At 46.8% G+C, this 15,057-nt stretch overlaps 1 protein-coding gene across 1 annotated transcript in view; it reads right to left on the reverse strand.

Moving 5' to 3' along the window:
• LOC310875093 (glutamate receptor ionotropic, kainate 5-like) overlaps nucleotides 1-15,057 on the reverse strand; it is a gene marked incomplete at its 3' end in the record, with an annotated part of 241,116 nt that overhangs the window by 111,069 nt on the left and 114,990 nt on the right. The window contains exon 2 of the mRNA XM_083788160.1: nucleotides 14,549-14,707. Within this exon, the coding sequence (XP_083644286.1) occupies nucleotides 14,549-14,657 (109 nt within the window). The 5' untranslated portion in view covers nucleotides 14,658-14,707. The remainder of the gene's footprint in view (nucleotides 1-14,548; nucleotides 14,708-15,057) is intronic.

Raw genomic sequence — 15,057 nt, forward strand, 5'->3', positions numbered from 1 at the left:
TTTACAGAGATTGTGCATTACATTCACCCATTCACACACACATTCATACACCGATGGCAGCGGAAACCATGCAAGGCACCAACTAGCACATCAGGAGCAATTAGGGGTTCAGTGTCTTGCTCAAGGACACTTTGACACTTACTCTGGGGGAGCCTGGGTTCGAACTGGCAACCTTACCGTTGCCATCCAGGCACTCTACCCCTGAGCCACCGCCGCCCCAAGGCCTACTGTACATGTGTGTACTGTACATAATTATGGTAGTGCGTTGAGTGCAGGTGTGCCAGTGTGTTTGTGTGCTTATACTGTGTATAATATAGGCACACATTAACCGGTATGCACAAGCATGGGTGATTATTGTTTGTGTGCATATAATAGGCATATAGGGCATACATACACATTGTTTGTTTGTGTCTTAACTCCAGCCCTGGACACTTTGAGTAATGCAGTTTTTTTTGTATCACAGACAAGTAAACAACCTGGATCCGGAACACAAGGTGAAAGCAATCTATTAGAAAACTAGTGTTTTTCCCTCAGGACTTCAGCTGAGAGCTGCTGATTTAGGCCAATCTTAACCCATTCTGAACGGGCACCCATTTTGGTGTCAGCCTCATGTTATGCTTTAGCTATTGAAAAATAGCAGATCTACAAGCTCATATCGCGCCACCGAAGAACGACTGACATTTTTAGAATCTGATCTCAGGTCAGAATGGGTTCGTCAGACCAGCGTGTGTCCAGTGGAAACCTCGTATGAATCTGATCTCAGGTCAGAATGGGTTAAAACACCTGTCTTGTCCGTGCCTTTTTGTGGCCAGACGCACTACGTGCATGCAGGGAACTCAGCACTAGTGTTTGGTGGAAAAAAAGGTTATGGATTATTTTGCCCAAGAAGTCTTTATAATTACACCTGTAGAAGGCCCAAGACGTCTGGAGGTATCTTTAGGTCATTTTTAAATGGTATAAAACCCCCTAAAATCCATTTTAAAATCCAATCCTTTTTTGGCAACACCTTGATCAGTTTGTATTGTAGGCTATTGACATCAGAGCATGTGAGCGGAGCGGAGCGGGGGGATTTTGACGTATTTTAAATGGGTCAGATTGACTTCCGGAGCGAGAACTGTCCTCCGCTCCGAGCCGCTCCGAGCCGCTCGGTGCACACGGCACAGCACTGTGCAAGCTTGGCTAGCAGTTTACATCAATCATTGCCTCTCAAGCAGGCCCGGCACCACGGAGGGGTAAAGGGGATGTTTGCACCCTTAAATCAACCTCTTTGCCTTTGTGCCCCCTCAAAAATCTCAATTGCCCCCTCAGTCATTTCATCCTGACGCCAGGCCTGCTCTCAGACTCAAGCCCAGCCCCCATACGCGTAATCTGCTTCACGGACTGTCCATGAGAATACGTAGACATACAAATCACCAATGCACCGCTCATGGCGTGTCGACAGTTTACATATCTGTTCTTTTGGATTTGGACACATGACGATGGGCTACAACAGAGCATGTGAGCGCGAGTGGGTGGATTTTGAAGTGAGCGCGGAGCGAGCGTAGAGCGGCGTGGGGGGGAGATGAACGTGAGCGCGGAGCGAGCGTAACAAAAGCCGTCGAGAGCGAAGAGCGGAATTATCGGCCGCTCCGCTCCGCTCACATGCTCTGATTGACATCAAAATGTACTTAGAGCACCAAAAGGAAAGGTACTCACATCATGCAGAATGACCAATTTCACGTTTTCAAATGTATACAAATATTTTGAAAACAGCAGATCTAAAAAAAAGCTCACAATGCGTCGGGATGCGACAAAATAGCTGCAATGTATATAGGGCTGAAGTGGTTAACCCATTCTGACCTGAGATCAGATTCATACGAGGTTTCCACTGGACACACACTGGTCTGATTAACCCATTCTGACCTGAGATCAGATTCTAAAAAATGTCAGTCGTTCTTCGATTTTTCATAAAATAGCAGACCTACAAGCTCGTATATGAGCTTGTAGATCTGCTATTTTTCAATAGCTAAAGCATAACATGATGCTGACACCAAAATGGGTGCCCGTTCAGAATGGGTTAATGTATGTTTTGTAATAATTATCAAAACTAGTAAGTAAAGTTTTCAAATAATTGTAGTGGAGTAAAGTACAATATTTGGCCACACACACAGGCCACACACAGTATGGACCTCTTTTGACACAATGCCATGTTTGTTATTGTGATTCGTGAATAATAGATGCATTCATTGAGCATCCACTGCCTTGTATAAAATAAAATGTTAAGCTTATATCAATTCACCGTTAACAACTGATTAATGAGATTGGCTGATGTGCAAAATTGACATCCGTATAAGCCTAACCAATAAGCATATAAGACATTTTGATTTATACTGTCATTACCACCCACTTAGGCTGCCCACCATTTCAGATTGGTAGTTATTGCAGTGCAGAAGCCTTAGTAAAAAAGAAAAGTGTAGCCTAATTACTTGTCCACGCAGCTTGCAACATCAACATCACTTTGTCCGCGGCAGTGTCCATGGTTGTTGCGCACACCTCCACACTTTCCAGGCATGCAACGTGTGGTACGTGCTCACCTACGGTTGGTAATTGTACAGCTGTGCATGACAATTAACCCACTCTGACCTGAGATCAGATTCATACGAGGTTTCCACTGGACACACACTGATCTGATTAACCCATTCTGACCTGAGATCAGATTCTAAAAATGTCAGTCTTTCTTCGATTTTTTTCAAAAATAGCAGACCTACAAGCTCATATCGCGCCACTCGGTGGCGCGATATGAGCTTGTAGATCTGCTATTTTTCAATAGCTAAAGCATAACATGATGCTGACACCAAAATGGGTGCCCGCCCAGAATGGGTTAACTGATATAGCAATGCATACAGTATGAGTACAATTATTAATGCGCTGCCATTTTCAGGAGAACAGAAAGGCCTTCATTATATCATGGACACAATGTACACTGAGGGCGCTGCATGGGGTGGGGATCAGTGGTGGAAAGTAACTAAGTACTGTGGGATGTCGCATGACAGCGGGCCGTCAGAGCGCCACCCCACCGAGAGTCAGTGGAGCGTCAGAGGCGGAGCACAGCTCGGAAGACAGCGACCCGCCCTGGGTCACGTGATTGACCACAAGTACGTGCCCGTCTTCCTCCTCAATCAAACCAATTACGCAACAGCCGCGCTGCGCGCGTAAGGTTTGAAAGGTAGGACACAGAGGAACGCTCCGCCTCATTCTCCACTGACTCACGGAGGGAGCACTGACGTGGCAATCTGGCGGTAGGTCTCCACACTCACATGTGTTGCCACTGGTTCTGATGCTGTGCTAATCATATGTCTCACTACACAGGCAACCCCGGGACGGAGGAATCCCGAAGAGGAACCCAGATACCACTCCTGAAGGAATAGGAGGAAATATTATAGACTGTTATACCCTGACATAGGAAGAATATAAGTTAACCAGCTGTGTGTGTGCTGTGCGCTGGCATTTCATTTGACTTTGACCTTGACCTAGAGTAAACCCTCAATAAATGCCCGAGTAGGCAAAACTTGCTGTGTCTCCTGCCTATCGTTGTCCAGTGGCGCCCACAGTACATTTACTTATATACTACTTTGAGGTATTTGTATACCTCACTGAGATCTGCGGTCACCTCGGCGGGTGGTCTGGCTCATCGTCATCATCGGACCTCAATGAAGAGGTACAGACTACAGAATGTACATACAGTACATACCTGTACAGTTAACCCATTCTGACCTGAGATCAGATTCATACGAGGTTTCCACTGGACACACACTGGTCTGATGAACCCATTCTGACCTGAGATCAGATTCTAAAAATGTCAGTCGCTCTTCGATTAAAAAAAAAATAGCAGACCTACAAGCTCGTATCGCGCCACTCGGTGGCGCGATATGAGCTTGTAGATCTGCTATTTTTCAATAGCTAAAGCATAACATGATGCCAACACCAAAATGGGTGAATGGGTTAATAACCACCACAGCCCCAGTTTCAGACCTCATTTGTCTCAGTCTTGTCTAGGTCTCTGGTTTACGTGTCTCAAATGGATCATAATTCCCACGTTTTCTTTCACTTATCTATTTTGTTTCCCCCCGGCCTGCCTGCATCTGTTCATCGTCTGAAAGCCTGTGCTGGGAGAGGACGTATTTTAGCTGTCTAGGTTGTGTTGGGCCTTGGCAGAGATATATGTAGCAGCAAGCCAGCAACCCATCTCCCCTCCCTGTGTGTGTGTGTGTGTGTGTGTGTGTGTGTGTGTGTGTGTGTGTGTGTGACTGTGTGTGTGTGTGTGTGCGTGTTGTCTGTGCATATACATGAGGGAAACCAGTATAACTGAGAAAAATGGAACGAGGAGCACCAGTTTTTCTGGCACGGGAGGCCCCGGGCCGGGCCATTTCCTGGGTCCCTTTGAGGCCCCGGGGCAGGCCATTTCCTGGGTCCCTTTGAGGCCGGGCACCCCGAGGGAGGCCCCGGGGCCAGGCCATTTCCTGGGTCCCTTTGAGGCCCCGGGGCAGGCCATTTCCTGGGTCCCTTTGAGGCCCCGGGGCAGGCCATTTCCTGGGTCCCTTTGAGGCCCCGGGGCAGGCCATTTCCTGGGTCCCTTTGAGGCCCCGGGGCAGGCCATTTCCTGGGTCCCTTTGAGGCCGGGCACCCCGAGGGAGGCCCCGGGGCCAGGCCATTTCCTGGGTCCCTTTGAGGCCCCGGGGCAGGCCATTTCCTGGGTCCCTTTGAGGCCCCGGGGCAGGCCATTTCCTGGGTCCCTTTGAGGCCCCGGGGCAGGCCATTTCCTGGGTCCCTTTGAGGCCGGGCACCCCGAGGGAGGCCCCGGGGCCAGGCCATTTCCTGGGTCCCTTTGAGGCCCCGGGGCCAGGCCATTTCCTGGGTCCCTTTGAGGCCCCGGGGCAGGCCATTTCCTGGGTCTCTTTGAGGCCCCGGGCCAGGCCATTTCCTGGGTCCCTTTGAGGCCCCGGGGCAGGCCATTTCCTGGGTCCCTTTGAGGCCGGGCACCCCGAGGGAGGCCCCGGGGCCAGGCCATTTCCTGGGTCCCTTTGAGGCCCCGGGGCCAGGCCATTTCCTGGGTCCCTTTGAGGCCCCGGGGCCAGGCCATTTCCTGGGTCCCTTTGAGGCCGGGCACCCCGAGGGAGGCCCCGGGGCCAGGCCATTTCCTGGGTCCCTTTGAGGCCCCGGGGCCAGGCCATTTCCTGGGTCCCTTTGAGGCCCCGGGGCCAGGCCATTTCCTGGGTCCCTTTGAGGCCCCGGGCCAGGCCATTTCCTGGGTCCCTTTGAGGCCCCGGGCCAGGCCATTTCCTGGGTCCCTTTGAGGCCCCGGGGCCAGGCCATTTCCTGGGTCCCTTTGAGGCCCCGGGCCAGGCCATTTCCTGGGTCCCTTTGAGGCCCCCGGGCCAGGCCATTTCCTGGGTCCCTTTGAGGCCGGGCACCCCGAGGGAAATAAAAGGGTGGCCATTAGTGGTGATTGGCGGTCCCGGTCGTTTATTATATGTTATTATTATTATTATTAGTATTATTATTTATTTTTTTCAGCTGCCTGAGCACGCACTCGCCTGGCGTGCCGGCCTCATCCCCGACGCCTCCGCAACCTAGCACTCAGTTGATAGGTCAAACAGGGTGAGCTCAGCTGTGAGTCACAGCTGCACATGCAATGCACACGCATTACAATGCACGCACGCACGCACGCACGCACACACGCACGCACGCACGCACGCACGCACGCACGCACGCACGCACGCACGCACGCACGCACGCACGCACGCACATGTGATGGAACGAGTTAGAGACATGGAGCATGCACATCCACTCTGGTGAATGGTGATCAGGTGTGGGACAAACAGAAGATCAGCAGGAAGTAATACTGTAGTAGAGTCCACACACTGTTAGTTGTATGCTCCCACTGTTTATTAACCCATTCTGACCTGTGATCAGATTCATACGAGGTTTCCACTGGACACACGCTGGTCTGATGAACCCATTCTGACCTGAGATCAGATTCTAAAAATGTTCTTCGATTTTTTTTCAAAAATAGCAGACCTACAAGCTCATATCGCGCCACTCGGTGGCGCGCTATGAGCTTGTAGATCTGCTATTTTTCAATAGCTAAAGCACAACATGATGCCGACACCAAAACGGGTTCCCGTTCAGAATGGGTTAATGCATAAACAGTGGTGACATGCAGAATTGCAGATATAGGCGAAATGAGGACACATCAGGAAGATGATCGTCATCAAATAAAACACAGTTGATTTGATTTGATTCTATTAGACGTCATACAGGAAAAACAAGTTACATCATGTTCATCGGAGAAGTGTCAAGGATATATTATATATATATAAACACAAGAAAATCATTGAGCTTATTTCCACTGCGGTCCTTAAGGTCTGAGACAAACAACATAGAACGTGTGTCCTTAGCTGACCATATACTGTGTGTGTATATATATATATATATATAGTATATAAGTTCATTTAACCATTTTCTTCCGTAATATAATTCAAAAAGTGACTAAACTTTCATATATTCTCAATTCATTGTGCGTGAAATATTGAAAACCTTTTTTAGTTTTTTTAATATTGATGATTATGGCGTACAGCTCATGAAAACCACTAAAGACATGATTTTTTTAAACGAGAAATGTCGACTCACCGCTCCAAGAGATGGGTCAACTGCGGAGAACAAATTTCACTGCGGTGACGTGTGTGACAAATCGTACGACTTTGACTTTGGCTGGTCAGTTAACCCATTCTGAACGGGAACCCATGTTGGTGTTAGCATCATGTTATGCTTTAGCTATTGAAAAATAGCAGATCTACAAGCTCATATCGCGCCACCGAGTGGCGCGATACGAGCTTGTAGGTCTGCTATTTTTGAAAAATCGAAGAACGACTGACATTTTTAGAATCTGATCTCGGGTCAGAATGGGGTTAATCAGACCAGTGTGTGTCCAGTGGAAACCTCGTATGAATCTGATCTCAGGTCAGAATGGATTAAGCACAGTAATACCATGGTCAGTACACCTGTTACTATAGTAGTGTTGGCTCTGTGGACAGGTGTCAAGGAAGATCAGCATCAACATGAAGCTTGTCAATGTACGGAGGCACACAATGCTGTAAATATCATAATTAGAGCTGGGACTCGATTAAAAAATTAATCTAATTAATCAGAGGCTTTGCGATTAATTAATCTAGATTAATCGCATTTTAATCACATATCATTATTTGACCCGAGAACAGTGAGAAATCAATTTTTTCAAATGGATTTTGGTATACTAGTGAATCAATGAATAGTGAATACATAAGTTTAAGCAATAAAACATTGTTTTTGTAGTAATAGGGGTAATAATTCTCACTACCATCACGCTACCATCGGATAGCCTTTTAAATCCTATTTCCAATCCACGGGGACAAGCAAAGTGATCTCAGCGGCTTCCCCCAGTCTGGTGAACTGTCTGGTGGTGTTATTGTCTGAAGAGGACACGGACACTTGGTGCGCAGGTCCGTCTGAAAACTGTCCAGTGACAACGTTCCGCGGTGAAGAAAATAGATTTTTCTGTAGTTAATTAATCGTAATTAATCGCAATTAGTCCCGGCCCTAATCATAATAGATGGTTGTACTCTGGACTTGACAAAACAGTGATGATTTACGTCATGTTATCTGCTGGTGTTGATCCACTGACAGTGAAAACTGTCAATGGTATATCTCACTCACAATGGTTTCAACACAGCTCAATTTGGCACCTGCCCACAGTGCCAAAACTACTAGTAACTGGTGTACTGACCACGGTATTACTGCGCTGAACGGACCAGCCAACTGGCCTGACCTGAAACCCCACAGAGAATCTAGGTTGTATTGTCAAGAGGAAGGTGTGAGACATTAAGACTCAACAATACAAATGCATTTACGGCTGTCATCAAAGCAAACCTGGGCTTCCATAACACCTCAACAGTGACAAAGGCTGATCACCTCCATGCCACGCCCCCATTGATGAAATAATTTGTTCAAAAGTAGCCCAGACCAAGTATTGACTGCATACACGCGCTGGTCTGACGAACCCATTCTGACCTGAGATCAGATTCTAAAAATGTCAGTCGTTCTTCGATTTTTCAAAAATAGCAGACCTACAAGCTCGTATCGCGCCACTCGGTGGCGCGATATGAGCTTGTAGATCTGCTATTTTTCAATAGCTAAAGCACAAAATACTGCCTACACCAAAACGGGTGCCCCGTCAGAATGGGTTAATATACTTTTCAGATGGTCGACATTTCTCGTAGAGACGCCAGGTTGAAAGTGAATGGTTATAATTCAACTGGGAATATAGAAAATGTGAAAATTCTGTGTAGGCTGAAACCATGGTGTCCTGTAATTCTGTGATGTATTGAAGTCTTACCTTGGAACGCACAAGAAACCACTTTCTAAGGACATACATAAAAAAAACAAAATAGTAGCAGTCTCAAAGAAGTTTATGAAAAAATAAGTGTGTACACGTGTGTGTGTGTGTGTGTGTGTGTGTGTGTGTGTGTGTGTGTGTGTGTGTGTGTGTGTGTGTGTGTGTGTGTGTGCGTGCCTGCGTGTGTGCCTGCGTGCCTGAGCTTCTTATTAACTTAAGAGGATGATAGCACTATACTCAAACTTCTAGTACTAATTTCTTACCGGGTGAACATGTCACATCTACAAAATGTGTTTTGCAGTTGCAGGGATTACCAACTCTCACAGAAATTGAAATTGATTGAAATTGATTGAAAGTGATTGAAAGTGATTGAAATTGATTGAAATTGATTGAAATGGATTGAAATTGATTGAAATTGATTGAAATTGATTGAATTGACATGGTTAGCAAACAGAACAATGTTCACGTTTCAGCACCTAGTTTCTTATTAAAGAATGACCAAAGTGGGATTTATTTACACCAACTTAGCTGTGTGATTGATATTGGTGTGTGTGTGTGTGTGTGTGTGTGTGTGTGTGTGTGTGTGTGTGTGTGTGTGTGTGTGTGTGTGTGTGTGTGTGTGTGTGTGTGTGTGTGTGTGTGTGTGTGTGTGTGTGTGTGTGTGTGTGTGTGCGCGCGTGTGTGTGTGTGTGCGCGCGTGTGCGTCTGTACAGCTCCAACTTAGCCAAACCCAGGGGACAAAAGCAAGAACTCTCCTTCCAAGGGTATAAATTTATCATAAAAAAAAGAAAAAACGATAAAGAAAAGTATAGGGAGAATCTATTCAAGGAGAGAGGGCAGAGGGTTTTGAGACTGCGAGACGGAGGGATTTGAACCTGAATGTTAATTCACCTCTGTTATTGGTGCTAAACTTATACACTGGGGTATGGTGGTGTTGTAGGAGCTAACATGTGCTGATAGCACAAAAGGGAGAAAGGTGGGTGAGATATATCAGCTAATAATATCCACAATGGAGGGGGAAAAAAACTCACAGAGACAGCAGGAGTCTAGTAAATGAGCACAACCTCTCATGCACGGATTTGGCTGCTAAATGAGTTTCTTTTCAAAAAGGCTAAACGTGGAGCACTTTTCAATATGTGTGCTGGGGGCGCCATCGAGAAAACGGCTGCTTCCGTGAGCTCGCGCACTTCGTTCCACAGTTCCTTTTTGCACTTTTTATTGTTACTCTTTTTATCCCATTCTGACCGGGCACCCATTTTGGTGTCAGCATCATGTTATACTTTAGCTATTTAAAAATAGCAGATCTACAAGCTCATATCGCGCCACCGAGTGGCGCGATACGAGCTTGTAGGTCTGCTATTTTTGAAAAATCGAAGAGCGACTGACATTTTTAGAATCTGATCTCAGGTCAGAATGGGTTCATCAGACCAGTGTGTGTCCGGCGGAAACCTCGTATGAATCTGATCTCAGGTCAGAATGGGTTATGCACACAGCTGCACAAAGACATGTGACAGGCAATCACTTTTTGACATCAGAACGGCTATCCCAGACTTCTTTGAGGCGAATCAATCCCCCGTCTGGTTTTATTGTCGGAGAACTTCCATTCATCACCGTAACCACATCAAAGACCAGCATGCCGACAGAGACGATGCCGCCTGCGGAGGAAAGCGAGCAGGGGTCCTAGTATGACGCAGTGCTGATAAACCACCTCGACGAATGTTCAGTCCTTTTCCATAATTCCACCATGAAACCGGGAATTCAAGCATTATCTGCCTCACTGAAACTGTGAAACCAGGATGACCGAGCTGCTCCCAGATGCATTGATCAAGCCACACCAGTGGCTAACTAACGGTAGGAGGGATGTGTGTTATGATAAACAATTCCTGCTGTAGGAATGTGCAAACCAACCCTGAAATCATTTTCGTCCAATCTAGAAGATATGATGCTAATGTGCAGTGATCTTACTGTTGTTTACAACCATGCAACAGAAATATAGCATTAAAGGAATTGCACATCAGTGAGAAGGAGATCACTCACCCCGATGATACCTTTATCGCGGCAGGAACCGTATAGAAGGTTCTCCCAAAATATGAACACATTACAACCTACACATGTGGTGGGAGAATCCTTTACCACTAGTACTGTTATACCCTCTTCCGGGGCGGCTACAAAGCCCTACTCATTTCTCCATTCGGAAAATCAGATCACAGCTCTTTTCGACTGCTCTGTGCCTACTAGCACTGAAACTAAAGCCTTGAAATATATGTTTGAATCGGGTTGGAACCGTTCCGATTCTATACACAAGCCTGCTTTGATCAAGTGGACTGGGAGATGTTGCGGCATGCCTCTGGGAATAATGCCAATGAGTTCTCAGACACAGCAACTGGTTTTATTAGTAAGTAAGTGCATTCATGACAGTTCAAATTACCCCCCAAAAAATGTAATCAGTTCTGACTTATCCTAGTATACAGTAATCATGGATGGCTGCCTTCAGATCCGTGAATTTGGGGACGACTATACCCACTATCCACTATCCAGAGACCCGTTCAGGGAGGGCCAAATGAGACTACAAGCAGAGTTCAACAGTCATGACATGAAGGAGCAAGTGGCAAGAGCTACAGTGACAGTCACAGACTGCATCACAGACTGCATCACAGGCTGAATCACAGACTGCATCACAGACTGCATCACAGACAGACTGCATCACAGACTGCATCACAGACTGCATCACAGACTGCATCACATCACAGACTGCATCACAGACTGCATCACAGACTGCATCACAGACTGCATCACATCACAGACTGCATCACAGACTGCATCCCAGACTGCATCACAGACTGCATCACAGACTGCATCACAGACTGCATCACAGACTGCATCACAGACTGCATCACAGACTGCATCACAGACTGCATCACAGACTGCAGCACAGACTGCATCACAGACTGCATCACAGACTGCATCACAGACTGCACCACAGACTGCATCACAGACTGCATCACAGACGGCATCACAGACGGCATCACAGACTGCATCACAGACTGCACCACAGACGGCATCACAGACTGCATCACAGACTGCACCACAGACGGCATCACAGACTGCATCACAGACTGCATCACAGACTGCATCACAGACTGCATCACAGACTGCATCACAGACGGCATCACAGACTGCATCACAGACTGCAGCACAGACTGCAGCACAGACTGCATCACAGACTGCATCACAGACTGCATCACAGACTGCATTACAGACTGCATCACAGACTGCATCACAGACTGCATCACAGACTGCATCACAGACTGCATCACAGACGGCATCACAGACTGCATCACAGACTGCAGCACAGACTGCAGCACAGACTGCATCACAGACTGCATCACAGACTGCATCACAGACTGCATCACAGACTGCATCACAGACGGCATCACAGACTGCATCACAGACTGCAGCACAGACTGCAGCACAGACTGCATCACAGACTGCATCACAGACTGCAGCACAGACTGCATCACAGACTGCATCACAGACTGCATTACAGACTGCATCACAGACTGCAGCACAGACTGCATCACAGACTGCATCACAGACTGCAGCACAGACTGCAGCACAGACTGCATCACAGACTGCATCACAGACTGCATCACAGACTGCATCACAGACTGCATCACAGACTGCATTACAGACTGCATCACAGACTGCATCACAGACTGCATCACATCACAGACTGCATCACAGACTGCATCACAGACTGCATCACAGACTGCATCACAGACTGCATCACATCACAGACTGCATCACAGACTGTACATCACAGACTGCATCACAGACTGCATCACAGACTGCATCACATCACAGACTGCACCACAGACTGCATCACAGACTGCATCACAGACTGCATCACAGACTGCATCACAGACTGCATCACAGACTGCATCACAGACTGCATCACAGACTGCATCACAGACTGCATCACAGACTGCACCACATCACAGACTGCATCACAGGCTGAATCACAGACTGCATCACAGGCTGAATCACAGACTGCATCACAGGCTGAATCACAGACTGCATCACAGGCTGAATCACAGACTGCATCACAGGCTGCATCACAGACTGCATCACAGACTGCATCCCTCCCAGGCAAGCTGAACATGTGTTTTTGCATGGTTTCACAGCACATGGTGAACTGAAAAAGGCTCAGCCTCAACGCGACCTGCGCTGCCTATACGTTGCCTGAAGACATTCACTGTGTATTCACCAGTATTTGACATTGCTTGTATTTTATAATAGGAATATTTGACATATATGACTTGTCTCTCTTGGTTATTTAATTATTTCTCTATTCTTTATAACCCTATCTTGAAACTGCACACTGTTGGGGGTTTGTATGATAAAGATTCTTACACCTCTAACCCATTCTGACCGGGCACCCATTTTGGTGTCAGCATCATGTCATGCTTTAGCTATTGAAAAATAGCAGATCTACAAGCTCATATCGCGCCACCGAGTGGCGCGATACGAGCTTGTAGGTCTGCTATTTTCGAAAAATCGAAGAGCGACTGACATTTTTAGAATCTGATCTCAGGTCAGAATGGGTTCATCAGACCAGTGTGTTTCCGGCGGAAACCTCGTATGAATCTGATCTCAGGTCAGAATGGGCTAAACATGTGATGAATAAATCATGTTTGAAATCAAGTCAAATGCTGCTGCTGATGGCTGATGATGGTATTCATGAGAGATGGTTTCATTCTGCTTCCTGACTGTGTGTGATTGCGTGTGCTAAGACCCGGCACTGTGTGGGGGGAGAGAATATTTCAAAGGTTGAAGCCTAAATTATCCCATTCTGACCTGAGATCAGATTCATACGAGGTTTCCACTGGACACACACTGGTCTGATGAACCCATTCTGACCTGAGATCAGATTCTAAAAAATGTCAGTCGTCCTTCGATTTTTCAAAAAATAGCAGACCTACAAGCTCGTATCGCGCCACTCGGTGGCGCGATATGAGCTTGTAGATCTGCTATTTTTAAATAGCTAAAGCATGACATGATGCCAACACCAAAATGGGTGCCCGGTCAGAATGGGTTATAATGTCTTGCGGATGGAGGATAAATTATGCTCGAGTCATGCTTGCACCTGTATTAGCATTTTATCAACGAAAGGAAAAATGTAGGTTACTGCCTGTCCTTGAGAAAGAAGGATGATAATTCATTACATTTTTGCTCAATGCGCCCAAGAACTGGTCATTTAGATATAACTAAGTATCATGGTGTAGGCCTAGTTTGTCTTCATAATGTCATTCTGTAATGAAACCCTTCAGTCAAACAAACGTGACGCTATTTCACCTCACAGGTGAAATAAATGAATAATTGGTGCAGTTATATTATAGCGCCTTTATCCAAAGCATCTGAAACTCATGAAGAATAGGGTCTGGTGGAGGCGGAGGCAAAAATATATATAATAAGCGGTTTTGCAAAAATGTGCCCCAAACACACAACAGACCCATTCCTAGACCTCCATAAAATCCAACTGGTCTAGAACACTGCAGCCCACATCATCACCAAAACCCCTGCCATCTCCCACATCACCCCGTTCTTCACCAACTCCACTGGCTACCCATCAAATACCGCATAGATTACAAGATCCTCCTCAACACATTCAATGCCATCCATAACCTCTCCCCCCCATACCTGTCTGATCTCATCCATATCAACACTCCCACCCGGTCACTCAGGTCTGCCTCCTCCACCAACCTCACTGTTCCCCCAGCTCGTTTGTCCACCATGGGGGGTAGAGCTTTCAGCCGCTCTGCCCCTCGCCTCTGGAACAGCCTTCCCCCCCGACATCCGAAACATGGACTCACTCCCCACCTTCAAATCCCACCTCAAAACTCACCTATTCAGACAAGTAAAAGCTTGAGTAAAAGTCTGCTGCAGGCCTTTGTGTGTATTTTAAACTTGATGGATTTTAAACTTGCTTTATTGTATTGTATTTCTTTTCTGTTTTGTTAGGCGACCTTGAGTGACCTGAAAGGCGCCATATAAATAAAATGTATTATTATTATTATTATTCCTAGACGGATAAACACGCCTTGAAGCCACTGCGACAAGGTGCAACAAGGAACTCACCCATGCGGACGGCGGAGAGGATGCTGGCCTGGCTGAAGGAGATGGGAGCCGTGGTCAGCAGCAGGAGCAGGAGATAAATCGACAGCAATACAGCTGGCAGAGCCGGCATCTTCCACTGCTCCTCATGGAGAACGCTCTGCTGGCTGCCTGCACCGCCACCTGTGCACGGGGGGAAACATAGGTCTCTCTTTACAAACCAGATTATGGCTGTATTATACTGGCTCAGTCGGATGTATAGTATTAGTAGTGCAGCCATCATGGAATCGTATAAGCTTCCCAGTTTGATATCCAGTACGTTCCCCCTCTGGCTTTGTGTTGAAGTGTCCTCGAGCAAGACACCTTGTCCTTAACCCATTTTGGGGCGGGAACCCCTTTTGGTGTTTTAAACATTGTTATAATTTAGCTATTGAAAAATAAGCAGATCTACAAGCTCATAGCGCGCCATCGAGTGTCGCGCTACGAGCTTGTAGGTCTGCTATTTTTTTAAATTTCGAGGTCAGGCCTAAATG

The sequence above is a fragment of the Protomyctophum parallelum genome (genome assembly GCF_964188405.1).
Source record: "Protomyctophum parallelum genome assembly, chromosome: 1".
Classification (NCBI taxonomy): domain Eukaryota; kingdom Metazoa; phylum Chordata; class Actinopteri; order Myctophiformes; family Myctophidae; genus Protomyctophum; species Protomyctophum parallelum.